Raw genomic sequence first — 27,695 nt, 5'->3', positions numbered from 1 at the left:
CACACACACTAAATTCTTCTCCTTTCTTCTTTTTTCTTTTCTTTCTTTTCTAAAACTTCCCCAAAACATGCAGTTATCGTATTTTAGTATATTAGGTAATTAATTCCTAGTAGTAAATAAAACAATTCACATTCGGAACTATTCTCTTTTTATGTCTACTTTGCGTTTGACATTGACCTCTACACACTTCTCGTGATCCTTGACTTTTTGGCTGGCTGCTGCGGCAAATTAAACTAATATAAATAACGTAATATTTATATTAATTTCAATCGTCTCATTTGATGTGACTAATCACGAAGTTGTATTAATTAAGTGGTAACACATTGATGCTTTACTGTTGAATCCTTGTTATTTCGATGTGGTTTGGTCATTTCTTTTTTTTATTATTTTGGAACTACATACTCGAGGGGCTAAATACATACTCATATTGTGGCAACCCGATATTATCATAAATTACAGATACCTACATTAAATTACGATGTACCGTAAACTTAAAACAGTCTGTATATCTTCTGCAGCGCAGTGTTGTATGAGAGAGATCTCATTTATCAGAGACATCACTGCCAGAAATACATTATATTATACAATACCTCCAAACAATGGTAGGTAATATAATTTTAAAGTTAATATTTTTAATGGTAGTATCTCTTGTCTATCCTATAAATGTCATACAAAACGTAATGTTTCTTGGAAACCTGTATGAAATGAAAAACATAATATTATTTTACTCATAGCTCCATTAATAATGATTTCATCAAATCCCCTTTTTTCCGTAAGCGAAGCTACGCTGAGTTCGTGACGTCCATTTTTCGAAATGTTGAAGCAGTTTAGCTAGATCGATTGGACGCACAGACACTTGATGCCAAAGTCCTTGTTAAATATACCGAACCCCAGATAAATGAGCAAGGTATGTTTGAGGTACATACCTAAATTATAATGTTGATCTCCGTAATTAACTATGCTTAATTGCTTAATGAATTTGATTGATTCCATCACTGAACGAACATCATTCGAGGAGATTTCCCCTCGCTTCACTCATATTCATGTCCGACCGAAGCTTTATCAAAGGTAAATTCAAAATTGTAATACGTTTATGTTGTAATTTTGTTGCTAAAATGTAGGCTTGTCTCGGTAAAATTAAGGAAATCGAATTGAGATGTATTCAGTTATAACAACATGTGCCTCGTTGGATGGAAAATTAATGATATTTTAATGTAGAAGACTGAGAATCTTTGTTTCACGGAGAAATATTAAATAACAATGTTAATTATCTCGTAAAATGACGCAAAATGTCCTTTTATAATACAATAACAGGTCAAGATCACATCTAACTGAGACCTTTGTTGGTTTTTAGGTCATATTTATGTAGTTGTGAAATACCTTTGGGAAATTGTAGTCGACCCGGTTGTAACTAAGTTATTTAAAGATATTACGTTGAAAGCTACCAATAGCGGAATTGTTTATGCGAATTATTGCGAATACCTAAGCAGGCTAAAAAGTACCAATTCTTAAACTCCTTGCGACAGCGTCTCTTAGTACACAAGAAGAAATTTGAAGTCAGTGCTGCTCGCGTTTTACAATTAAACCTGCGGTCTCATTTCCCTTCAGTTGCCTACCTATTGTGTTAGGGTCGCGTTATTTACTGCTCGCGAACACTCGCCGGAAAAGTGGAAACAGCTGCGACTGTAATCATTCACTCTGAAATGGGACTGAATGTAACTAAATGGTACCTCACGTTAATCTAAAATAACGGCTTGTATTCTAACAACTACTTACGACTACTTTGAAAGTTTAATTTGAAAGTTACCTTCTTTGTGTTTATTTACAGATTAATGTTACTACATACATATTATGTAGGTACCTATTTTTACTCGTAGCGACAAGCAGCAGGCAGTTCATTTGTCTCGTAAGCTTTTGTTGACAGACATCTATCAACAGAGTTATTTTCTCATAAAGATTCCACTGATGAATATTGGACATACTTTCAGGATTATATAATTATAATTACAAGTAATCTTTTTTATATTTGGGAAACGTACAGTTACAATATACCTAATTTAATAAGATACAGTAAAAACACATAAATCAATTAAGTTTCCACAGATAACTATGCATATAAAGTTTGTTTGAATGAATAGAATCAACAACTTTATTCGCAAGAATGGTACGAAGAGTGGTAAATACAATTTATTAAATTGGTACCTTAAAGCAACATCGTGTCTGACAAACCTCCTACAAATATTTGCTGGCATAGTATCTGATACTTATCGTGTGGTTTAATTTTCCGCTATTCTAAAATTGTTCTGTTAGCTGTTGTTTAAACAGTTATTCCTGTTTTCTTATGATTATTGTAATCGATGGGTCCAAATGGATGTGCCAGTGCGGTCAGAAGCTAAGTTATATTCAAGTAAAAAAAAAATCAAATACAAAGGATGATGCTCTGAGGGAGGGCTAAAAAGTCAAAAACAAAAAAAAACCTTTGTATTACAATGTGCATTTTTGTGTAAAACACATAAAATAGACAGTAGACTAAAATAGGTTGAGCCAATATTTTCGTAGGTAGTTGAATTCTTTTGTATTTTCTTTTCGCGGATTCAATGAAGAGTTTATCTTCATTGAGTTCGATGCACATTGATCTGTTGCGTTACTTAGCGCACATGAACGCAGTGTTGATTAGCATATTCTTACTTGTTGGAAAAAAATACGTTAGTGCAATACATCTGCATGACGCTCATGTTTTAGAGATTTTCACACAAGAAATGCAGATTTCACCTGTTTGTGGCTGGCATTTAATTCTTAATCTAATCTAGTGATCTGATCGGCGTTGTTTCTAACGTCCAGATAAACATTGAACGGTTAAAGTGAATAATAACATCTGTCTCTAATATTTTCCTCCTATGCACGCAGTATCTTGACAAAAATGTTTTGGACAAATTGGCTACATTCCAGCAAAACTCGCAGATACCGAGTTAAATGCTGTCGTATCAGACGAATGTCGTCGACTTGAATGCTATTACATATGATTTACATTTCCTCCGTCAATTTAATATAGGTGTAGTAACCAATATTTTGAGTATGGCTTCTTGTGCCAACTTCTAATTTTTAGTAGTCATATAAAAAATAATTTTACTACTGAGGTTAAGAACCGTTGAAATATTTTGCCATCAAGCTTGAATATAATAAAAACAACCAAGAACAATATTGTCCGTCGTACGACACAAAACATAAATTTTCAAGTTATTACGCAAATAAATCATGATCATACATTTCCCATTTCTTTTAACTGCGATACGTTGGTACTTCTTTCTAAGAAGTATAAATAAGTAGTATAAAAATCTCGTTAGACAAGATAAGTGGGTGTAATGTATGTATGTCACTTATCGTATTTTAGAAATGCGCGATAAATCCAGTGAAATCAATGATTCAATTTTCCTCGTATTCGTAAATAAAGATAAAAGAACTACGAAAGGGTGCGGGTGTTGTCTGTCAAACTAGATGATTTACTATGCTGTATTTGTAAAGTACGTAGGATCGCGGGATATGTTCTGGAAGTTCCTGATAGTTGTAATGCATGTAAGCATCCCCCATGGCAGACAGCTTGCAGCCAGACATTTTGATTCCAGGATTGTTTCATCCTGTAAAACTAGTTAGTCTAAAGTCTTGACAGTGACAAAAGATTATTTTTTATTTTAAAGATAGCGTGAATTCGATTCCGAAAATCTTTCTATAGACTTATAGATTGTATATTGGAATGAATATCTAGTTGTATCGCAACTAGTATGTCCTAAATATCTATTAAATCTTATTTGTAAATCGCATCATTCCTTCACGGAGCTTAATTTATGACATGAACTGTTACTTTAAGTTGCGTCACTGTGCGATGATTAATAACGAAAGACTACAGAATCAACATTGGCCTTAAATCTCCTCGCTCGCCGAACGGTAGTTAGTTTACAAACCGTCATTATCTCTGTGTCGAAATTCTAATAGGTTATTATAGTTTGCGTTAGATAGGAATATCTAACACGCTGCGCTGCGTTTGGCGGACACCAAGTTGGCAAGCTCCTTGCGCGAGCTTATGCAATAAAAGCTCTGGCGTTTTACAGAGCTCGTTATATGCGTTTTCTCTTTACTTACTTGCTAGTAAGTTGCCTGGGTAAATTGCGTTGTAAGTTCGTTTTAACTAAAGAGTCCATTAGCTTTTCGTGTTTGTGAAGTTTTCGCGCATTTAATAACCCGAACGACTTTCCAGAATTCGTAATAATTACTCATTATTAATGAGTGAATGAAATGAAATGTGATTTTTCTACTTTTTAAGGATTTATGAAGAATCAATTATGTACTAATAATTTTCAGCAGAAGCTGTAATTAACTGCCGAGTTTATGCGCAAACTTTTTAATGGCGATCTCTAAATGAATTCTTTATAAGTCATGGACCCTACAAAATAAATGATATTTATTAATTAATTTAAATTGGGTACAGGATGCTTGCTAGATACGGTAAATTACTTTTGTAATTCTTTGAACATTTGATTTTACGGCGTTTTATTGCATGGAGTACTTATTTCAGAGGTTCTAGGTAGCATTTCGGTCGGGTAGAAACCCGACAAACAAAAGAAAGACCAAACCAAACCGAGATTATAAAGCTCTCTTTTGAAGGTTATTTTGCAGGCAGTGAGGTAGAGACTAGTGGACAATGATGCCCATAAATTGGCCCTAAAATACGTAGCTTTCGTGAAAGCCTGCAATGAAATGCCTGTCGTCTAACGGTTCTGGTGTAATTTTTTTATTGCTCATGGACCCTTGGGACTACGTGTTAATAGAGACCAGGTACGGCGACGCTGTAAATAGCAAAAGGGTACGTCCCTGCATTGCCATGTTTGGTATTGATCTGTTTATTGTAAAGAGCTGTAAACTCCTTCCTGTATCTCGGCGATTATTGACTCGTGGGTTGCGTGTTTATAACCGATAACGAGGTCACGCTTATCTATAGGATTGCTATTCTTTGTAACCGTCATACGTTTCACAATCACAATAGCTAATGACGAGTAATTTAATGAAGGTATTTGCTGTCTGTCGCTTAACCTTTGTTTCTTCGATGATACTCGTATTAGTATCTATTGTAACGACAAATGAATAACCATCTATCTATCGATACTGCGCTGATTAAATAAGTTTGGTTTGTGTTTGTAGTTCATGGCTAGCCCCTTGTTAACCGTGTTTGATAGAGCTTGTGCACTCACTGGTAGCGAGCTTTGATTGCATCCGTACGCTCGACCGAGTTCGCTTCAAAAAACTTCGTAGTGAAAGGAAGCGTTTTCAATGTTTCCATACTCATGGGCCTTGAATGAACTCCAGTCTGTTAGTATTCGCTTTTGTTTATTCCGCCGTGAATGATACTTTTTAACTAGCAGTGCAGGGCAAGACACATAAATGTATGCCTGTGTGGGCCATATTATTTATCCATTAAACCCTTGTCGTTGACGCACTTTGGTTGTAAATACCTATCTGTAGATAGTGTCATTAACTTGTTTGTCTGTGAATGTCATTAACATGCATTTTAATGTTCTTATAATTACTTAAATGTATAAAATGGTAATTAGAAATGAGCAGTTAATGCTGTTAAATCATATTACATTCCTCTAATCTTTAAATGAGATATTACATCGCTTACTAACAACAGCCTAATTAAGTATAATGGCACTGCGGCAGCTATAAAGTGAGGTATTTGTAAGAATATTATATTGATGTAATATTATCATGACGTATACTAGAAATATAGTAGATCTCCTAGTCATTTGGTATGTGAAGGCGAACCAGTTGCGAGCAAGTGGTTGAGTTGGTCGTAACGCCTCCATTTGCGGCCCCTATTTTTCACTTTGTACGATCGCAGCAACACGCAAGCAATGGAGCGAGCAATGGAAAGTGGACTTCATTACACAAACAGTTACAATGAACTTAATCATATGACTGTTCTGTCTTAATAGATAACGTCTTGAAGTTATCACTTTCTCTTGTATTGATTTATTTGTTATTTTTATAAACATCCTTTCATTTCTTGATAAGAAGTGTAACGTGCAGTTAATTTATTTGTTTATGCTACACAATATTAATGTTCCAGTCGTTATTTTAGAGGTCAGCCTCAGCAGTAATTAAAAGCTAATAACATAGAGATGTGTACTATAGATAATTCGTGTCTATTAATTCTAATCCATTGATACTTCATGGATTATCAGATTGAACTGTTATAATATTACTGTGGCTGTGATTGCTTTAGAACACACGCCACCCAATCACAGCAGTAGTTATTGTATACGTTTGCGTTTGATCAGCGTGACTTGTGGTCATAATTATAGCTTTCCTGCGTCAAAGGGTTGGGCCTATTTTGCCGATAGGGAATCTAAGGGAGATGTATTGCATATTGGATTCCAAATCGGCTCAGTTAGTTTAACTAGGAGCCTGATGTGAGTTATTCGCTTCTTTGTTGCTGCCGCGTACAAATGTTGAACATGAAATATTACGACTGTTTGAGTAGGTAGGATATTTTTTGTGACGCATGGAATGGATGCAGCTGTTTATTCAGTAGGGTGCGAATTCGAGCGGAGAGTTCCCAAGACTGCGTAAACAGGAATGTTATTTAAAAATGGAAAACTTATTGCAATCTGACATTCTTTAATTAACGAACCAGACACGTTACGAGTATAATCGTAAATAAGGTTCGTCTGACGTCGTAACGTTAAGTTTGTTTACATTTTTCAGTAGATGGAGTTCTACGAGTATGTATAATGTAATATCCAACCATATATTGTAAATTCTGCGATTTATTGGCAAACAAACGCAGCAACTGTGTAAAAAATCGTTCTAGTGCTAACTTTTTTGTTCAAGTCTTAATGTATTGCTACGAATATTCGATTGGTAGAAATATTTCCATTTTACTGAATGTAAAGTAACTGACGTATCTAAGATCAGAGACTAAACAATGTTGTTAGGGAAAAAACTACTTATAAAATTGATTTGGATGACCGACTATTAATAAATGATAATAATATTTACAAACATTTAACAACATTGTTTTTCGATTTAATTATTTAAATGTTTTAACGCTGACTAATGTTTTCTTTAACAAGTAGAAAATACAAAAACAACACGCTATGATATTTTCCAGTCCGATGTCCCTTGACTTTCGTCTACCGACTGATTTTACGCCTATGAAACTACCTATTAATACCTTTACTGAGAATTACTGCAAGAGACATTGGTCACTGATAATAATGTCATTTACTAGTCCTATCTTAATTATAACTGCCCCAAGTGACCCTTGTGACGCGTCATAGTTTACTCGTGACCGATAATTAGCTTGTTAATTAGACGAGTAAACATTACGGGTACAATCACATTAAGTCGTTGGTTGAGGATGCTGAGGAGCTACTTTGACAGTTAATGATTAAATGTAAGCAAACAATATGGAAAATAAATCTTCTATTGTTCTTTTCGTTTGCTATTAAGCTGAGCTTATAAATAAATGATACTATTGAAATTTTAGTTGAGCTCTTCACTATGCATCGCGATCGCGGTCAGATTTAAACGGGTACCGATTCAGGTGAATAGGGCGACTTATCCCGGTGGCGGGCGCGGCACATGAAAAATATTTGGCTGCGTGCCAGCGGCGCCGATGTTCGCTTCGCGATCGCAGCGCGGTCGGCGACCATCGTGCCTCCGTACTACGGCTCGGTGCATCTTATTGGCTGTATCATTATGGGCAAGCGAAACCCAGGATGATTTTTTTTATATCGAGTTAACTAATATTACCTACCTATCATTTAAGTTGCCGTAGATTGTTTAGATACCTACTACGAAACCCGTTGTGCTGTGCTTCGTAAGTTTGAAGACCAGTAGCTACTCTGTGCATAAATGTACCTACAATAGACATTAGATTATAATTATTGAATAATTTTGTAACCATAATCAACATCCAATTTTGGTGTTTAACTAGTGTCTTCCTTTTCTGAAATATTTTAAACAAAATACTGTGAAATCTTCTAACAAAATGTCTATTGTTGAGTAGACATGAGCGTCTGCTCATAGTAACAAAATTTAATAGAAATGCTTTGTTGTTGGTAACAATAGAATAAGTATAGAGTACAATTTTCTTAAAGTCCAAAAATTGGTACTTATACCCAATCCCTTGTGTTAAGAAAAGGACAAGACAATGTCTCTCCAGAGACAAAACGGACAAAAAATAGGACATTTACTACAATGCGACGTTCTTGTGTTAAAACACACACAACCATAAATTAAACATTATAGCAGTATATCACCCCTGGGAACTCATAAAAACACTATAAAATGTTTTGTTGAGTACATGATTCTAGGGCTCACAAAAGGGATGATTCGCTGCGAAACAAAAAATACAATACAATTCCCTTTTAATACGTAATGGGTGAGTGACAAGGGTGAGATTTTTCGGATTGCTCTTTCAATCGTACAACATTCAGCTACTGTAAATACGAGTATGTAGCTTAATGGGGACGACCCGCGTTAATTGCAATCCGTGACAGAGTGACAACATTAGTGCGTCACCTTACGCTGTCTGGCGGCCGCGGGCGTCCGGTACCAGCCCTAATGCAATCCGCTGACGGCTGTCACAGATCCTCTGCCATTTATCTTGGACGCAACACGCTCCCGCACGCACGCGTGACATCGCCACCGCTACACACATTAACACACGAGTTGTAATAAAAGCGATCCAATTTACATGTTTACTCAGAATTTGCCAGCGGGTTATATTAAGTTTGCGTGTGCAGTTAAAATAATTCACATAAATCATTCAATTTTCCTTGACTCGACTCGATAAACTATCACTACACATATTCTCATGACAAGACGCACGCTTGTGCATTTCTTTTCAACAAGCTAATAATGTTATTTGGAATTTCAGTATGTTGACGTTTATTGTGATTTCTTAGGGAAAGTTGCACCATCTTACTTTAACTTTGACAAACGTCAAAAATCTGTCAAACTCCATACAAAAAGCACCGGTTAATGTTATTGTTACAGTTAAAATAAGGTGGCGCAACTCAGCCTAGGTTTAATTAATTATACCTAACTACAAATAAACTAAAATTAATGAAAGAAATAGGTACTTATTATTTTTTTTTGTGTTTGTTACAGGTGAGTAACGGCAATGTCATCGATACAGGAACACCAACCCTACTGGTATTTATCGTTTACTTTTTCAGCATGTGTATGCTATAAACCACATCATACTAGCTTCACATGTATGAATGACCACCAGCTGTTATCTTCGTAAAAATGATCTCATTCATTTTAACATGCCTGCAAATGCAATTATTAATGTGATACATGTAGATGATGCTGATTGTTAATGTCTCTTGCTGGACTAGTCTCAGATCGTGCCATTCATGGTTAGATAATTTTCTTTGTTACTCATATGCGTCAATAGTCAAGACACGTTCAAAAGTTTCCACGAAATCTAAAAAGTTTAGCTCAAAGAGAAAAATAAAAAAGTAATAAAAGAATTTGCATTAAAAACATACGGTTCGAATTGAGAACCTCCTCCTTTTTTTGAAGTCGGTTGAAAAGTATATTTTTACTCGTATTGTTTCTAGGTGTCTGGACTTCTTAAGCGTGTTTTTATTTAACAATTATTTAGTTTAATTGCACAATGCATTTTCTGGCCTTAAGATTAATATAGAAAAACATGCATAGGTACTCATTACACACGTATCTTACTTCGAAATCTTTCTTGTTTATTTGCAACACCCTAGACATTATTCGTATTTTATTTTGCTTCTATAAAGGTAGATACTATCATTTAACTGTAGTATGAAATTATAATAAGATGAACTCTCATTTTATCAAAATACTTATAAATTGGTCAAACGAGATATCGTTAACGAAGGCTCAGAAGTACGAATTTTGAGTCGCCGACTAATTACTGAAATACGTGTCTTCATAACAATGGAGACAATCATCGCGAGTATAAATCACGGGACTCAGTCGATACACTTTTATATCGAAATCAGAATTTCGAATTGCAAGTAGAGATATCGACATCATTTTCTAATTACACGCATGTTCTCACGACAATATCATCATAACCCATGTAAAATTAAACGCTTCCAACGGAGCATGGCATTGATGTAGGCTAGACAGACACTGGCATAATTGTGACAGTATGGAATGCTTTGATCTTAATAAACGTTGTGTACAACTACTACATAGATAATTATAATTTAATTAATTACATTCTCTAGTATGTAGTTGGCATGTTATAGCAATCGTCTGGCGCTATTGTTTGGTTATTATCTGAACCAACCTATTGTATGTTTTCTTCTCTATCATTTCACTGTGGTAAAAATTAAGTAGATGGTAGAATCTCTTATATTCGAGAGATTTTACTTACATTTAAGTAGGTAACTTCCAGAATGCGCTGTGTTCGGGCGTTCTTGTGGCAACCCATGGCATTGACGCCTGGCTTGACTAGTGCGAGGCGCGTGCTTTGCGTTCTAAGTTATCAAATTTTTATCGAACTTACTTTTCAAGCGAATCTGTACCCTTTACTCTGTTACATAAAGTGCTGACTGATGAATTGTTTTCAAACAATGTGCTTTAACCATGATGTCTCACGCTCTTGTAGAATATTGATAGCATGTAATTTTTTCTACCGGACACATCCAAAAATATTACTTTTTTTAATGGCAGTCATATACGATACTCTTTTATTCGTTGTTATAACAACCCCTATACTTTTATTTCAATTTCAAGTACGTGGTATTGTTAACGATGTTTCAAAAGAAATTTCATTCTAAGGGGCCACAATAAAAAACTTATCCGGGACATTGCGATGCGATGTGATCGCAATCGCTCGGTTTTGCTTATTTTTACCCGTTTGGAATTGCGGAAAACGTGGTTGGGCGCTTTGAATAATTATTTTAGTATTCTCTTTGTTCGTCTTTCAGCTAAAAAAGTGGGATGGATTTAAGACATCTTATATCGTCTTAAATCTTAGATATTTCTGCATAATGATATAGTTATTCCAGATGCTAAATATTATCAACTTTATTTTATGTGGTATTGTAGATACGAGCACAACTATGATACACTCGAGTTTTCATAAGTTTTCTGTGAATTCGTATCATCAGATGTTTAAATGTTTATTTAGGACGATAATTAAAATTGTTCCATGTAGGCTAGTGAGAAAGTATCTGAAAGTTCCATCATAAATTCATAATATTATCTGTGATATCATTCTTCTAAAATCATCTCTTTCAGACCGTCTAGTAAAAAGTTTTAATGTAATTTCAAATCTAGTAGGCCTAAACTTAATGAACACAAGTGTCTCATTTTGCTTTGCCAAAGACTAAAAGTATTTTTTATGTCCTAGTTTTTATAAAAAAATACCTACTACGATGTATCTAACATTTTCAAGACTTGCGGTGCGTCGGCAATAAAATTACCATAATTATCTCCTAAAAAGGATGCCCTTTATACGGAAATAAGTAATTTGCCGCTTATTTAATTGTAATCATAAAACCCTGAGATTATTACGCAAGTTATTCCTTTCATACTTTATTTTCCGTAAAGATAGCTTTACAACGGTAGAGCCTAATGCGATGGGATTTACGTTTGAAATGGGTTCGCGTTCCGTGCGATGCTGTAAGTGTACACAGTCTCTTATGGCTGCGCCGCTCCGCGTGGTCACAAAATATAACAGAAGGTAAACTCATGTATGTACCTCGCTTTGCATACCTCTCTCGCTCGCACGCTCGGCCGTCGCGCTAGGGTTGTCTTGTCATGTGTTGCGTTTATTTCGTTATGATAGAAAAATGTAACTCTTAATACTATGCAAGAAAGACAATAACAGATATCCACGTATACTTATTTATATTTAGTACGTTATTATAGTAATAGTTTGCAAACAAATACAAGAGAAGGAAGTAGTATTTAGTTGAGTGGTTGACACTATTATCCAACTAATATTATAAATGCGAAAGTTTGGATGTCTGGATGTTTGTTGCTCTTTCACGCGATCACTACTGAACGGATTTTGATGTAACTTTACAGTATTATTGTTTATAACCCTGAATAATATATAGGCTATAATTTATGACGATCTGTGACAAACTAAATTTCACGCGGGTGAAGCCGCGGGCAAAAGCTAGTTATCTAATAATTCCTAAAACCTCTCTAAACAATTCGATATTCCTAATAATTGAGTTGGCTTTCAATTTCAATTGAAATTCAAATAAATAACTTACTTACCTCCCCGAATCAACTGGTAATTTAAAAAATGAAAATTCGGCATTCAATGATGAGTTTAAGCAACCAAATACCGAACAATTAAAATACGACTTTTTCTGTTCACTCATTTTCGTCAATTGCGCAAAACAAAATAATATCACAGGCGGTTGACCGGCGCGTGACTCAAGCGAACCACAGGGAACGTGTGGCGAACGTCTGTCTGTCGCGCCACGTCGCGCTCGCATTCGTCCAAGACAGTCTTGCTCGAGCGGTGTCTGTCTATGTGTGCGTGGCTCGAGCGCGTTTAGTATGGAGTTTGTCTTCTGTTATATTTTGTGGCGTGGTGCTCATTTTAATTTGATATTGATCAAATAATTTAGTATTTTTATTGGTTGGTGAAACAATTGGCTGTCATGCGTGAAAGAATGTTTTACGAAAACAGTATAATATAGTGTTTGACGCAATGTTTTTCAGTTCTTTTGATGCTCCTTTTATTGTTATCAATCGGTATCAAAACCAAGTGTGTCACCTTTGAGAGTTGTCGTGCATCGAAGTACCATTAAGGCCTCGGCTGGACGAGTGCCAGAGGTGGGATATTATTAGCACGCCGACAACGTCTGAGTTAATCAAGCTCAAATAAGATCAATATTTCCCGTAGGTGATGGTTTCAGGGCCGGCCCGCGCCTGTCGGCCAGGATTACTCCGCATCGGACACCGGCCGACGTACGCCCATGTCGAAATCTTACAATTTATCAACCCAAATACACTTCTTGTTATGTTCTCGTAAACACTTAGTTCAGGCATCTGCGCGTTAGCATCAGGCGGCTGCTTCTTATTTTTAATCTCAGCAATGAATTTCCAACTCAATAACAAGTTACTAGCTACAGCTTTATTTTAGACTTTCTACCTCGTGTAAACAGCCAGACTGTGAGTGGAAATGAAGAAAGCTTAAACTGTTTACTACTCACCTACTATTGTGCTGACAGAACCGGTCCCCTGCGGCTCGAGTCTTTTTCTCGGAACGTTTGCTTGCACCGACCCACTGACACCGTGTGCAATTGAACCCCTATTTGACGTTGGATTTATCTACTTCACTGAAATACCTTTGTGTTGAAAGTAAAAATACTTTCGGAAGTTTACCAGAGATCCAGTTCTGTGGACATTAAACATTTCATATTTGGGTTTCAGTGAGTAAATCCGAACGGAAAATAAAACTGGAGCGTTATTTTTTCAGCCGTGTCCCTCATTGATGAGGGTCGTAATTCGCTGTGGAACGAAACGTACTATCGACAGCAACATACCTGACAAAACAATTTTGCTCTCTATCCTCTATTATTCTCTCTATAGCATTGATTGCATAAAAACACAATGTGGCTTTATGTCCCGATGTCAATCTTGTTGACTACTTTCTTGGAAATATTTAAATTTCAATTGACTTACTAGAGTGTAAACTGAACTCTGAAACATTTTTTTTGTGATTAATGTGAAAAAAATAATTTATCTCAAAGCTTTTTAATAAAACTACTTATTTTCTGGTGACCCCATGAATATTTGATTTCAATTTTTTGGCTTGCTATGAATATTAATATACGGAACCCTGAAAGCAAAGATACTTTCCATACCAGTTGCGTGACTGTTCGCTTCCGATGTCTACTTACCAGCCAGTGAAATTCCCCTCTATTTACGTAAATTACTATAGACACACTTGTGTATTAATGGAGCAGTGATTAACATTACCAAGACACAAACATTTGCAATACCTATTTATTTATTTTGTTGTAGGATTATCTCATAAATGATTTAAAATGTGAATATATAGAGCTAAATGCATACCTGCATTTTGTCTGTCTTACCTGCGGCTGCTATCGGTAGAAGCAAAATTCTTGATTTTTATTGACAGAGGCAAGGTAATATAAAATGGCGTTGCTTTAATTACACGTGCAGTTTACCTTAAAAACAGTCATCATAAATAAATACACCAAGACAAGCTCATCAATAAATTATTCATTTATTCACAAATAAATATTAAATAACGTCAGTTCAAATAACATCCAATAACAATAATAACAAAAACAAATCGTCACCTATAGTGTAAACTTGTTAACTAACTACTAATTAAGTTTTACACGCTAAAAAAACTATTAATTTTATTTTTTGTTTAGGAAGTTAACGTAAAATACAAGTTAGTTGAAATTGCAATATTTCAATGTACCTACTTACAAGCAAACTGTAATCGTAGTCTGCTTCCTAAACAACAAACATAAATTAAAGTACATAGGTACATAATCTATAGTTTTTTTCTTCCCTGTAAAATTTAATTTATTTACACTGCAAGTTTGTATTTAGTATTTTTAATTCCTGTCTGATTAATCATGTTCCGTTCGAATAACCTAGCCCTAGAGGATCAGATTGAAATAGAAAATATTTAAAATATACTTAATTCATCCCCTGGAGTATCATCCAACTATCCATGAAGCGAAAAGTATAATGCTAATTACATTTCCAATTCTCTACCGTTCGTATAAAAAATTGCATTTTCCTAGTAACCCATATAGGTCGGGATTGAAAAATACAAGGGTTAATTAACGGGCCCAGCGATCCGTAAAATAGGGTACACCTCTGTGCAGTTTCAAAGAGATTGGCTGCAACGCGATGCAGCGCGTGGTAGAGCCCCGTAGTATTTTATTTACTCTGAACTAGTGGCGACATAATGATGCCTAGTCTAGCTAGTAAGCTAGTTGTAGCTACCACGGGTATATGCCAACCCTTATCAGCAAACTATGATAAATACGTCTCTTATCACATATTTATCAATAGGTTTGAGTTGAGACGCTCCTCTAATATTTAATCGCCCGTTCGACCCGTTGCCGTGTGTATTTCAAATATTAAAAACTAGTTACTTCTCATATCTATTTAAATATTAATATTATGTACACGTTATTATAATTGGTTATTTAGTTGAAAATAGAAATAATAATTATTAAATCTTACTCAACAAGAAAAGTGATTTGAATATCTGGATACCACCAATGTCATGTCGTGCACTTTGCTTGCAGCTTTTATCCTGACTTAGCCCGCGCCCGCCGCTTCACTAATTAATCGCTCACAATCCCCATTAATCACTTTCGAACGAATTAAAGTTTCAGCGGCGACTGAGCAGTCGTAATTTTATGCTAGAGTTCGTTTAGAAAGAATTTACGGCTAACAACGTTTCTGCTAATCTCTTTCTCAATACATGGTTTACTCGTTTCGTTTTCTCTGTTCTGTATTACATTTAAGGAATTTTTTCCTTTCAGTGTGGATGATTGACAGTGGCTTGAACACTTCTAATATCTACCAACTTGTAACATTTATTATGAAACTGGACTTGACCATTAAGCATGTATGTTCACACGCCTCTGAATATTTTATGAACGTTTTCTATAGTTTATGTCATGATTACAGACAGATAAAATAATTTAAATGTCAATTATGTATTTCTGGATAAACCTATTAAGAAAAAAGTGTCCTTTAGACTTTTCGATACCTTTTTATTTAAAAGTTACATTTGAAAATTATTCTACAGGGGGTGGAATTAATTTCCTCTTTAATTGATCGCTACAAAGGCTCTGAAAACGGTCAGGTATAAAGGCCCTTTCCCTTATTAATTACATTTAAATGATGTTTGAAACCTCAGGTGGCGAGCCTATTGGCTTAGTTAGCCAACCAACATTTTGGTTTACCTGCCAATGCAGCGTTTTCTTACTTGTCCAATATTACATTGTTTCCCACCCTTATAATGTGTAATTTAAATTTGCGGTTTAAGCAGATCCATTTTCGAAAACAATATTAAAAGAGCTGATGCAGAGTTTATCTAGATGTTAATAAAATATACTGGCAGTACTTCTGCACGATTCAATCGTAGGCCTTAAATAAAAGTTCACTTTAGTAGAACCAATTTTAATAATCGGTCCTCCATCATCAGCTCACGTCTTAGGTATATTCCGCGCTGGATGACCGCATTTGCTAAGACGCGAATTCAGTTTATTATCCTGTAAATAAGTTCGTCTTCGAGAGCAAGTTATCCTGTAGCTACACTAGTGAAAATATTTAGTTAATATCTTTGTTATGAATGAGTATTATCCGAAAACTGATGCACGAGTGCTATTTTAAGTTATAGCTGTTCAGCAATATAAACAGTTTTAAAATTTAAAATTTTTTTTAGAACTCAAGGAAAACCCTAAATAGTGTCCACATTTGTTGCTTGCACCGTCGTTATTAGCTGATAAATTATGTCACGAGTGGCACAACAAGCCGGCGCAGTCAGCATACACGGTCGCGATTTGCATGCATAACTTGCTAACGAACTGCTTCTGTGAACGGCAGCACCGAACATTCGGTCAATGCAATACCACTCAATCACTGCACAAAATGCTTAATCAGCACCCCGATAAATGAGGTAATTTGACGCTAATATCATCCCAATTTGAGGATACCAAACCAATATGATACCAATGTTAACACAATATACTACGAGTTTCCAGTGTGTAAACTCTTTTCTTTATTATAAAGATAAAATTATATTTCCAGTGGCAAAATTGTGTAAACTAAAACTTAATAAATATAAGCACTAGCTTAGTAATTGGGTACGAAACTACAATATTGACTTACTAGTGAAACAAACTTAAATGTTCAATAGATTTTAGGTTTTATACCGTCTGTATATGTTTTGACGAACGCAAATTTTATTTGAATTGATTAGAAAATAAAGTTCTAAGACAGGTTAGTAAAATGACTAAAATGTATAGTAATTCTGTAATTAATTTCAACATTTATGAGATTAGAAAGATCTATACTGTAACTTCAAAGAATTGTAACAAGGTATTTTTTCGGAAACTCGTTTCTAAATTAAATGAAACATCATCAGGCAATGTTCTTTTTTTCCCGTAAAATATAATCAAATATTTATCGATTCGTAATTCGTTGAGCGGCTCGGCGGCGTGATGTAGGCAGACGATAGGCGCGAATTATTAATGGAGTTTTGGGAGATTCCCTTTCCATCAACCGACGCGGTCGGCTCTTGCAATTTGATCCAATACATGTAACGGCTGCTACAACAACGTAATAATACGAAAAGAGGTGCGGTTATTGGGCTCAACTCGGCAAGCATCAATAGCTTATACGCATACGCACGGTTGAACGCCGACGAATAACGTAACGGATATGTAGACACAAAGTGTGGTCAAGGTTGCCGTTTCAGTTAAAAAAACACTTCCACATCGATTGACTTGACACCTAGAATAGAAGTAAGGCATGTCATCAACCTCTCTGAAACGATGTGCGATTGAGTGCAAGCAGATAATGGCGTGGGGCGTCCATGTGAATATTAGCTTCACACTGAGTGAATAAGAGGCTAACAGGGCCCCAGCGTCCGGAAGTGGACTATTTACGACCGATCATTACCCAAGCGTATTGTCGTCGGCGGCATGACCGCGCGCCCTGTGCACTACATCGTCCCAAATTGCCTTCTGTATTTACAGCCTACATTCCATAATCTTGAGTTACTGCAAGAACAGTATGCGGAAATCAGTTTCTGTCATTGTACTATATTGGCATCTTATGAATAATAAACAATTATTCGAACGATACTCATTATCATCGCGTATTAGAAATGCGATAGCAAAAACATAATTACTGCAAAGTAAAGCAAGTTTAGCGAAAAAACCGTTTCACGGAGAATCAGTTTTTGCAGCAAGGTATTTATGTATCTACAATTTCGTGTTAATCACTTTTACTCTATTATATCGTCGACTATTAGTGGTAACATGTGTATTAAACTACTGGGTCTAACTAAGCATCAGACTGATATAGCTTAATTAATATTAATTCACGGCTGTGTTTTATTCGTAGTATCGTTTACGTAATATGCAAATATTTTTAATATGACGAGTCTCATCCCAGTGGCTGCTTGATATGACGCTGTAGAATCCGTGTCATAATTTTAAAAGACAAATATTACGTTAGTAAGTGGCAGATTATCCATATGCATGTAATCGGCAGCGCGGGCGGCCGCGGCGGGCGGGAGCCCGGCTGGGCGCGGAGGCTTCGCGTTTCGCTAAGCACTGTAAATACTCTCCCGGTCACGTAGCGCTGCGCTGCTGCAAACTGTTGAATATTTATACGCAAAATCTGGGGGCACGGCAGTGCCCCCACCAAGTCGAGCAAAAAAGCGGCACGGCCGTACCATCCTTTTCTCGAAGCAATTCAGGCCATTTTCGACCGCCTGTAACTTCGTTGTGGATAAAACTAGAAGGCTGAATTTTCATTAGCTATGCAGGCATTGTAAAGACACGGTATATTTAAAATTTCATTCAATTTGAACCAGTAGTTTAAGAATTATAACGGGTCAAAGTTACTTAATTTTGTCACTCACTGACTCACTGACTCACTGACTCACCGATCATCAAAACTCTAAGGCACTTCTAGCAGACCTAGAAGCTTCAAATTTGGAATATAAGTAGTGTTTGGTGTATGAATCAAGGAAAAACTAAAATATTTGGGGGCACGGTAGTGCAACCGCCAAGTCGAGTAAAATTTTTCAATTTCGGTCCAGTTTTCTAGATACATAACTGCTGTCTACAAAATACAAAAAGAAATGAGATCCCATCAAAAACAATACTTGTCAAAAAAACCAAGTCTCGCAACTCAGTTGTTCTACGGTAAAAAGTTGTGAGATCCATGTAATACCAAGTCCAGGCCAGGAAATCTTTAACGTTTTACATAAATATATTGACTTGGCCATCGCATGAAAACACGTGTAAATTAAATTATTTAGTGCGATGGCCAAGTCAATAATTTATGTAAAACGTTAAAGATTTCCTGGCCTGGACTTGGTATTACATGGATCTCACAACTTTTTACCGTAGAACAACTGAGTTGCGAGACTTGGTTTTTTTGACAAGTATTGTTTTTGATGGGATAATATTCACTAGAAGAAATTCCCTGAAACAAAATCCCGTCCGTGCTCGAATACGCAAGAAGCGGGAGCGACGTTAATCCTCCACGCGGATGACGACCGATTCCATAGGGGATATTAAGCTAATTGATTTATATTCCATTATTATAAAAGGGAGTTTTGTTGAGTCGACATTTTATGTAAATTGATTTGATATCTCTGTTCTCCGTTCGTTTTAGCTGATATTACCATCTTCTGTCATCGTTTTTACTCGAGCATCAAAACACGGTAATCTTTATTATGTACGTTACATAGGTACTTGTATACTCGTATATCAAAATTTGACAGCATTATTACCTCTACTCTTGTGCCTGCTGGATGAATGTATGTATTTGAGTAGGTAATGTCAGGTCAGAAGCTGGAATAACCTTATAGAATTTTTGCAAAGTGGAATTTCGCTACATACTAGTATGTACTCAGTAAAAGGCGTTACTAATATTAATTGCAGTAATTCCTTCCCGTTGGATTAACTTAGAAATTTCTTTTTATATGTATTTAATACTAAATAAGGTCAAGAAGATGTCATTCAAGAAGTGGGTCAAGATGTTTCATTCCATAATTTCCCCTGCAAGCTAAAATTTGAAAATGAACTTTTTCGTTGATTTTCAGTTACAAATGGCTGTACCAAAATGGAACGTAGAAAGAAAAATAATTCAGACGCAGGTACTTATCATCCATCAGATCCATCCACCAAAAGAATGAACGAATTTAACGATAACTAAACCATTTTCAACTTTAATTAAAATAACCTTTTGGCTTTTGAACTTATAAAATTTGAAATAGATAACGGCAACAAATGTTATCAGATCGGGATTGGGTCCGGACGGGGTGTAATTTTACTATCTCTCCTTAAACGCGGAGTGTTTGTTTACAAGAGCCAGCTTCTGTTCAGCGGGGGGGGAGAAGTAGAGCGGGCGCGGGGCCCTGGGAGGGACCACGGGCGAGGGAGCTGTGCACCTACACGCTCCGTTGAAGCCCACGTCATTAATCCATGCGTTTAGAGACGGACCGTTCGGAACCTCTTTATCACAGATATCGGTGAAAATCCGAACATTGCTCTACTTAGTCCCCGAACCCCGTTTTGTGGCTTGTGCGATCACGAGCGGTGACGCGCGTGAAACGTACAAAGCAATCCCCATTTACACTTCCCGCAGATGAATTTCAAACGACTGCAGTCATGGCATAATGTACGCGAGGTTCTTTGTGACGCCTAATGGAATCGTGAAACATTATTCTGTTACGTATCCTATATCTACATTGACTTATCCGCATTTGATTTTTGAAAATAACTTTACATATTTGAAAAGGTAGGTTATATCAATCGTGACAACATTGAGAACTGATTTTCTATTAGGCTTGGAAACACAATAACAATTTGAATGTCAATGTTAAAATTAACACATGCAATAGGTGTTATTTCGCTTCGATCGTAGACGGTTAACAACAGCAGGCAATCACTTTCTTGTTTTGTTCTTATTCATTGCTGAGCAATGCTGAAAACATTCGTCACTGGTTTCCAGTGCTCTGGTAGGTACTCTGTACATTGCTAAATATAGAGGTTTGTTGAACTCGCTGACTCTTTCGCAACACGCCGCTCGTAAAACCATATCATCACAGTCTACAGAAGTGTGCCTGAATGTTGTCTTGTATCAGCCATAAATCAGCCTGTTTCTATACAGTTATGAAAACTTAATATACGTATGAATAAGGCTGGTTTGATAAAGATATCCTAATATCCTGATTTGAATCGGATCAATATTGACGCACCCATATCACAACCACGTTCAAGTTACATATTTTCCCAGTTTGTTCGCAAAGTGTCTAAGTTCAAGGTGTGTTTGGCTCATTCTTCAACTTTTCTCATTAAGCGGGTGTATTTCGACTGTTCCTCTGTCGTGTAATAAGAACGAGCTAATGAAAAAGTCTGACCACCCAGTTTCTATTTCGCCATGTGACATTGTTTCTAATTTATTAACTAAATAAAAACGAACACGACTTCTTAAGTTTTCATAAGCTTTTCAATTTCATTTGAACCTTATGAGTTTACGATATAAGCTACCACGTAAAGATTATTCACGAAACTATTTACGTAAAGTAAAATTTTACTGAATCGTTCTTTCAAATGGCAGATTATGAAGCTTTGAATTGAATATAGAGCGCAAAGCAGTGTTTGAAAATTACTTGTTCGATCACGCCACGCTACAATTGAATCGTTTCCAGACACGATTATGCCAAATAAGGGACAAGAATACAGAATGAGCTATTTTTCGATGGCAGATGTCCATTACAAACGGACCAGTGACGCATCTCGGTCCCCAGTGCTGCGACGTACCCGCAGCATTATTGCTCCTCTCGCGTTCAATTACATTTAATTGTTCTTGATATAATTACCTAATTGTGAGTCGGCCAGTGAATGCCATTGAATGTCGGTGTGTTTCATATTACGTCATATTACTATCACAATCCAAGTGAGAAACATTTTCCAATCCAATTTAATAACATGGTGCAATAGTGGAAAACATAATTAAGTCAATTCCAATTTCCGAACGTTATTAGTGAATATGGAATTGGTTCTGATATTGGAGATCGCACAATTTTGTTCACAGTTCGCCGCACCATGAAACGGCTCATCGCAAATTCATATCCTCACTCGTATTCGTAAGTCGCGCCCGCTCTACGAAACCTGAGGAAATAACCCGTTTAGTTTGGAACATGATGCTGTTATTCCTTCACCCAGGAGTTTGAGACAAATTGTTTTAGATAACTCTTCTCTTTCTGTTGATTATCTTCAATTTTGAAAAGTAATGAAAAAGTTGCAAATATTAAGCATTGAAAGTTCCAAAGTTAATCTGTTCTGCAGATGGATTGAGCACATTCGCTAGCTAATATAGTTCCTTTTTCTATTCAAAATGTAAACTGTTTTAAAGCGTGATCAAAACAGTTAGCGTGTTAGGTTGATTCTATATGCAGTAAAGGCTGATCGCGCTGTAAGATCAAATAGTTTACGTTGAACACTGAGCTGTGTGTGTGTATATTGTTGACGGCGTTCATAGCTTAGGCAAAAGAGACTACCTAAACAGAATTGCGGCGGGCGCGAGACGAATCACAGGCGCGCTCTATAAAAAGTCTGTTTACGCGACCGCCGGATATGACCGGGCTGTGGTGCGCCACATGTGTAATGGTCATCGTTTACTTTTCTCTACAGCTCCTTACTACTTAATCGAAGCCTACAGCTGCCATGTGTTTCCGTGTTTTAAGAGTTTACATTTTATTCCCTTTAAGTAAATTTTTTAGAAATTCTAAAAATAAAGCCAGTCTTTGTGATCAATCATGCTTAAACTATAAACAAATATCTAAAATTAACTGAAAATGACAAAACGCTCATTATAATTTTATGAGGAAATTGAATAGCTGTTGAAAGGAGCTGGACTTAATATGTAGTCCAGCAATCAATCAGTAGTAGACAGAAGAAGTAATCCTTTGTAAGTTTGACGTGCTTTATTGTTAATCTAAAACAAAACAAATGAAAGTATTTTGGGTAGCCTAAATGCCGCTAGCACTTACAATCCCTCGTTACGCGCTGTTAAAGAGTGAGTCACACCATTGTAGCTGTTACCATAAATAGCAGCGAGATGTGAAGGGTGCTGTGGCAAGTCGACACATGTACGTACTAAATCATCGCTAGGCCTGGACCATCTGTGGTTGGACAATTAAAACTCAAAAGCCGAGTGTTCTTAGTTTGTTCGTAGCGAGACGCTACACTCCGTCGTGTGACTGTCGCCACAAGCACCTGTGTACAATGGCTTTCTTTTCTTTCTAAATATACCCCTCATCCCTTTGTTCCTCATTTTCTTCTCTTTATATTAAAATATAACCATCTAAGTGCCGCTATTGCTAGCGCGAGGGAGTTTAATAATCTTGTAAGTAGGTATCGTTATCTTGGCAGTAGAACAGAACCGCTTTTACGCTTCTTTAATATTTCCCAAATTATTACATTTTCTCCAATAATCCAACGTAATAGCCGTTTCATTGACAATTATATTCCCACGTGCACTTTATTACGGAACATAAACTTCTTATTAAAAATATTGAATACGAGTCATGAAATAAATCATTTGCTTAATATTTCTGTTAATGATTGTACTTTGTGCAAAAATGCCATAAAAGCTGGCGCCTTAATAAACCATTTTCGTAGTAATGTTTTTCAAGGCGCTCTTTGTAGTCCTATCGCTACAAAACCTGACTGACATCTGTCAATTTTCAACCGTTTTTCTTTCACAAAAATTCGCTGGAATTCTTTTGGCTGCCAAACCATTAAAGTATCATTAATATTTTTCGTAGATAATGGCTGATGTTTAGGTAATAGAAATCGTGAATAAACATTTTGGAGATTTCTGCTCGTTGTTTTAAATTATAATGTAGGTAGATACTTAGATGAATTTCACGGCATGTTTTATGTTGATTAATGCTAACTTGACAATGTCGTGCGTCTTCTATCGTGTGTGCTGACTGCTGTAACCGCAGTCCTGGCGTCAAACTTTATGGGCCGCTGTAGGAGGTGGGTGGACATTCTTTATCGTATTTGCGCTATCCATATTAAGGACTGACGTGGTTTGATGTGTCCTTTGAAACACGGAATCGTATTTCTTATGTACAATCATCCCAGCCTTGGAACAATAGGCTAGTTTCCTAAAAAAATTTTTTTAGTCCATCAATTTTAACATAAAAAAATATTATACACGTATATTTTTAATTGTCAATCAAACAAATAATTACAAAGTTATAGTGCGTTGAAGTTCCGCGCGACGTCACAAAGTGCTGCACTTTTACACACTCACTGACGTCACGGGCCTTTTCTTTTGAACTTTGGCACGCTTTATCTCTTTACATTTTCATTAGATTTAAAAAGCGAAAAATATGTGTCGATTAGTTTTTGATAAGCTAACTGACGGACTAATTACAACTCTTCCTTTTTTACCCAGGAAACTCAGTAAAACTCATTTATTTCTGTAAGTAGGCTTTAAAAAAAGCACTTTTACACGTCCCAGTATTAACCCTACCACTGCTTCAGGACAATAAATGGGCCAGTGCTGAGAAGAAGCAGCGCAAGAAACTCAGACACTATTGTCAGCCTCTTTTTCAAAGGTTTATAGGTTTTCAAAATACATAGTTATAAATATTTATGCGAGCTAGGCAGTTACGCATCCCAAACATTTTTATCTTTTAAATAATTCATCGACTTTATAGTAGCCCTTTTTCATTAAGGTACTTTTAATATGTGCTTTGAATTTATGAATGGGTAGTTCTACAACAGTTTGTGGTAATTTATTAAATAATTTAATACATTTCCCCATAAATGAATTCCCAATCTTATACAGTCTAAAATTTGGAACGGCAAGTTTATTTTTGTTTCTTGTATTAAAGTTATGCAAATCGCTCTTTTTCGTGAATTGCTCTATATTTTTGCGAACATATAAAAGGTTACAAAAAACATCCTTATTAGGTGATTACACAAAATTAATTCTACTCGAATCTAGGCCCACAGAGTTTGCCACGGCGGATCACGGAGTTGTTTTGGGAAATGTTTCGTATTCCGGTTGTCTTTGGTATTCGAAAGATGCGAGCTTAAAAAAGAGCAGCACTCAAGAGCAATGAGATCGGGGAAGAAAAAGGCCGCCCACCTCCGCGCCTCGCCGCGGCCCGTGATTAATAATGTCTTTGAGACACCCTCCGTCCGCCACTATTGACTGTATCGGTATTAGTATCCGACCCACCCACCTTCAAAAGGAGTCTCATGACGTTTTTGCGAACAGACCTATTGTAAATCAACACAATGAGGGTAAAATTGTGCTATTCAAAAGTAACTCTATTCATTTTATTTATGGAGAAAATGTTTCTTTTGTAGTTTTTCCACTCTGTATTTTCGATGTTTTATTGTGTTTTTCCGTTTTTATTAATACTTGAGCTTGTAAACGAACTCTGCTACTAAACGAGGTTATTATTTTCCTCCAATCTGGATATTAGTAGCCTTGTATTTTATTTTGTGATACAGACAATGCAGTGAAACATGTTAATAACATCTGCCAAGAGCTTTTTTCACTTTGGCTTCCATTAATTACTCAACGATGTGAAAGTTATTATCTCGAATTAATACTAAGTGTTACCGGTATGTTCTAATGCAATTGATTCGCTAAATTCTACACGCCAAATGATATAAATTTTATGAAATCAATAGAGCGTTTACGGAATATTTTTTATAATGTCCGCATCGGTTTATTTTACAATTGGTATGAAAACGTCGTTTTTTTTTTAATATTTGGTTGTTATTGTTATCATTATGTGTAATTAAATTCACTGTTTATTGCATCCGATTTGTAAAGCTGTTGTTATAGCAGATTAATCTAACGCCTTGTGAAAACTGAATGGGCGGGCGCGCACATAATCTTGGCCGCCCGGGCTCGCTGGCCGCCCGTGGCCGATCTAATCCCACTATCGTGCAGAAGTGCTTGGTAAGCTATTGTAAACAAACAAGATCGTTGTCTCTGTTCTGCAGTTGATGATATTATTTCTGGTTGACAATGTCGACATCCACAATTTACAATTTCCCATTAATACAACAACTTAAGATTTTCCCATTAATAGAAAGTGTTTTACACGTTTTACATTACACTGATTATGAATAGTATGATTTTTACTTTTATTGCATGAAATACTCAAACTGGAAATTGAACGTGTTTCTAGTTGCGAGTCTAAAATCAGACAAATTTCCTGAGGGAGCGACAGCAAAAGTTTTCGCTTGTTAGATTAGTCGTTATAATTTGTAGGGAAGCAATTTTATTTCTCGAGTTGGCCGTTGTTGATCCCATTGAGAAAGTTGTATTTGACCGTTTCTCGTCTATTGACTTCATTTATTGAGTAAAGCCCAATTGTGTACAATATTTCATTTAATATGAAATATTTATTGATAAAGAGGTAATTTGAAAAGTTATTGCTGGTTATAAGTAAGTAGTCCTTCGGTGATAATAGTACGGTATATATTTTTATGGAGCAGATTTTATTACGTCCGCTCTCTAGCCAAGCAGACGGCTGTAGTTGACGCAATTGCGACCAATAACCACTTCCTAATTTTCTCGTTTCCGGAGCTCCGCTGTGCACTAGTCGGGTCTAATTCACTCAATGACTAGCGACATTAACTGTACTTTTTGTTACTGTATCAATTGTACGAAATTCATATCTCGGGCGTGTTGGGTACCTACATACATACGTACAGTATATGATGGGTTAGAGACGAGAAAGGGTGAAAATTGCCAAAATCATGCGGCACACCGGCCAACGAACCATGGGGGAGAGTGTTAGAATTTATTCGCAATTTTAATTTTGTTCCCGGTGGATATATCGGGCGTAAAATAAAATCGAGCGTGCGAGTTTAATAAACGACAGTTATGTAGGTATATTTTAATAAAATATCCAAAAACGGTTTTCTATATTCTCAAATACACGAATAATTCGAAATTCTCCGAAACGGATTCAGTCACAAAATGCTTGGTAATTCAAGTTAAACCCTATTTGGCATGAGATCTGAGTAAACTAAGCTGGCAAACTAACTCCATTGAAAATACTATATTCAACTTAACCTATGCGATTGCGGTAGGTATCGTGCGAGACGGTACGGTTCGTGTTTTGGCACAAGCACTCCGCGTCAATATTTCGATTCGCAGCCCAGTAACGTCAAATATATAATCGGACGTATTTATCGCGACAGAATTAGCCATAAAACTAGTCGTCGCCCCTGAGACGCGCCTGTCCTGAATTCCTATTGTTTAATTGTCACATTTAATTATTTCGTTTGTGATATCTGTTCTGATGTATGGTTGTATGTTATTTTCAGCACATGGTGGGGACGGGCATGGCGGCCCCGTTTCCCGCGGCGGCGGCGGCGGCGGCGGCGGCCGCGCAGTTCGCGGCCAACGGAGACCTGGCGGGCGTGAAGGCGGAGGCCGGCGGGCCCGCGGCGCCCCCGCAGCCTCCGCTCGTCAAGAGCGAGGGCCCGCCGCCACCGGCGCCCTTACCGCCAGCAGCATTCTCACCACAACCACCTCCACAACCCCACCAGCCAAATTCAATAGATCAAAATACTAGTTCGGTAAGATCCATTTTTAATATTCAAAGAGTCTGTAAATACTCCCAACCAACTAAGCAAATAATAAAGGGTCACGAGTGAATCTAGTGAAAAACATTAGATATTAGCACAGTAATGTATCCTGTGCCTAACGTTACAAAACGACTCTCGTTTTGTGTAGCGCAAAATGTAGTATTAAATATTTCCCTCACTCGGAAGGTCAAATCGTCCCTCCCAAGTATCTTATTAAAAAAGTTGTTGGTTTTTCGGTATAAAAGGCCTGCGTAATTTTGTTTTCCTTTTCACAGTTGATAAAGC

General features: G+C 36.5%; 1 protein-coding gene across 5 annotated transcripts in view; it reads left to right on the top strand.

Annotated features, from left to right (window-relative positions):
- Rbfox1 (RNA-binding Fox protein 1) overlaps positions 1-27,695 on the top strand; it is a 64,188-nt gene that overhangs the window by 8,251 nt on the left and 28,242 nt on the right. For 3 of the 5 annotated variants that reach the window (XM_028304991.1, XM_028304987.1, XM_028304988.1), the window contains exons 2-3: positions 9,172-9,216; positions 27,147-27,401. In XM_028304991.1, coding sequence (XP_028160792.1) covers positions 9,172-9,216; positions 27,147-27,401 — 300 coding nt within the window. Of the gene's footprint in view, positions 1-9,171; positions 9,217-16,292; positions 16,298-27,146; positions 27,402-27,695 lie in introns of those variants that run through there. The other 2 variants (XM_028304990.1, XM_028304989.1) reach the window with 2 other exon arrangements.

This window comes from Ostrinia furnacalis, unplaced genomic scaffold, assembly GCF_004193835.3.
Source record: "Ostrinia furnacalis isolate ACB-3 unplaced genomic scaffold, ASM419383v2 OfSCF1632, whole genome shotgun sequence".
Lineage (NCBI taxonomy): Eukaryota > Metazoa > Arthropoda > Insecta > Lepidoptera > Crambidae > Ostrinia > Ostrinia furnacalis.
The sequence above is the reverse complement of the archived record's forward strand: the minus strand, read 5'-3'. Positions and strand labels throughout refer to the sequence as shown.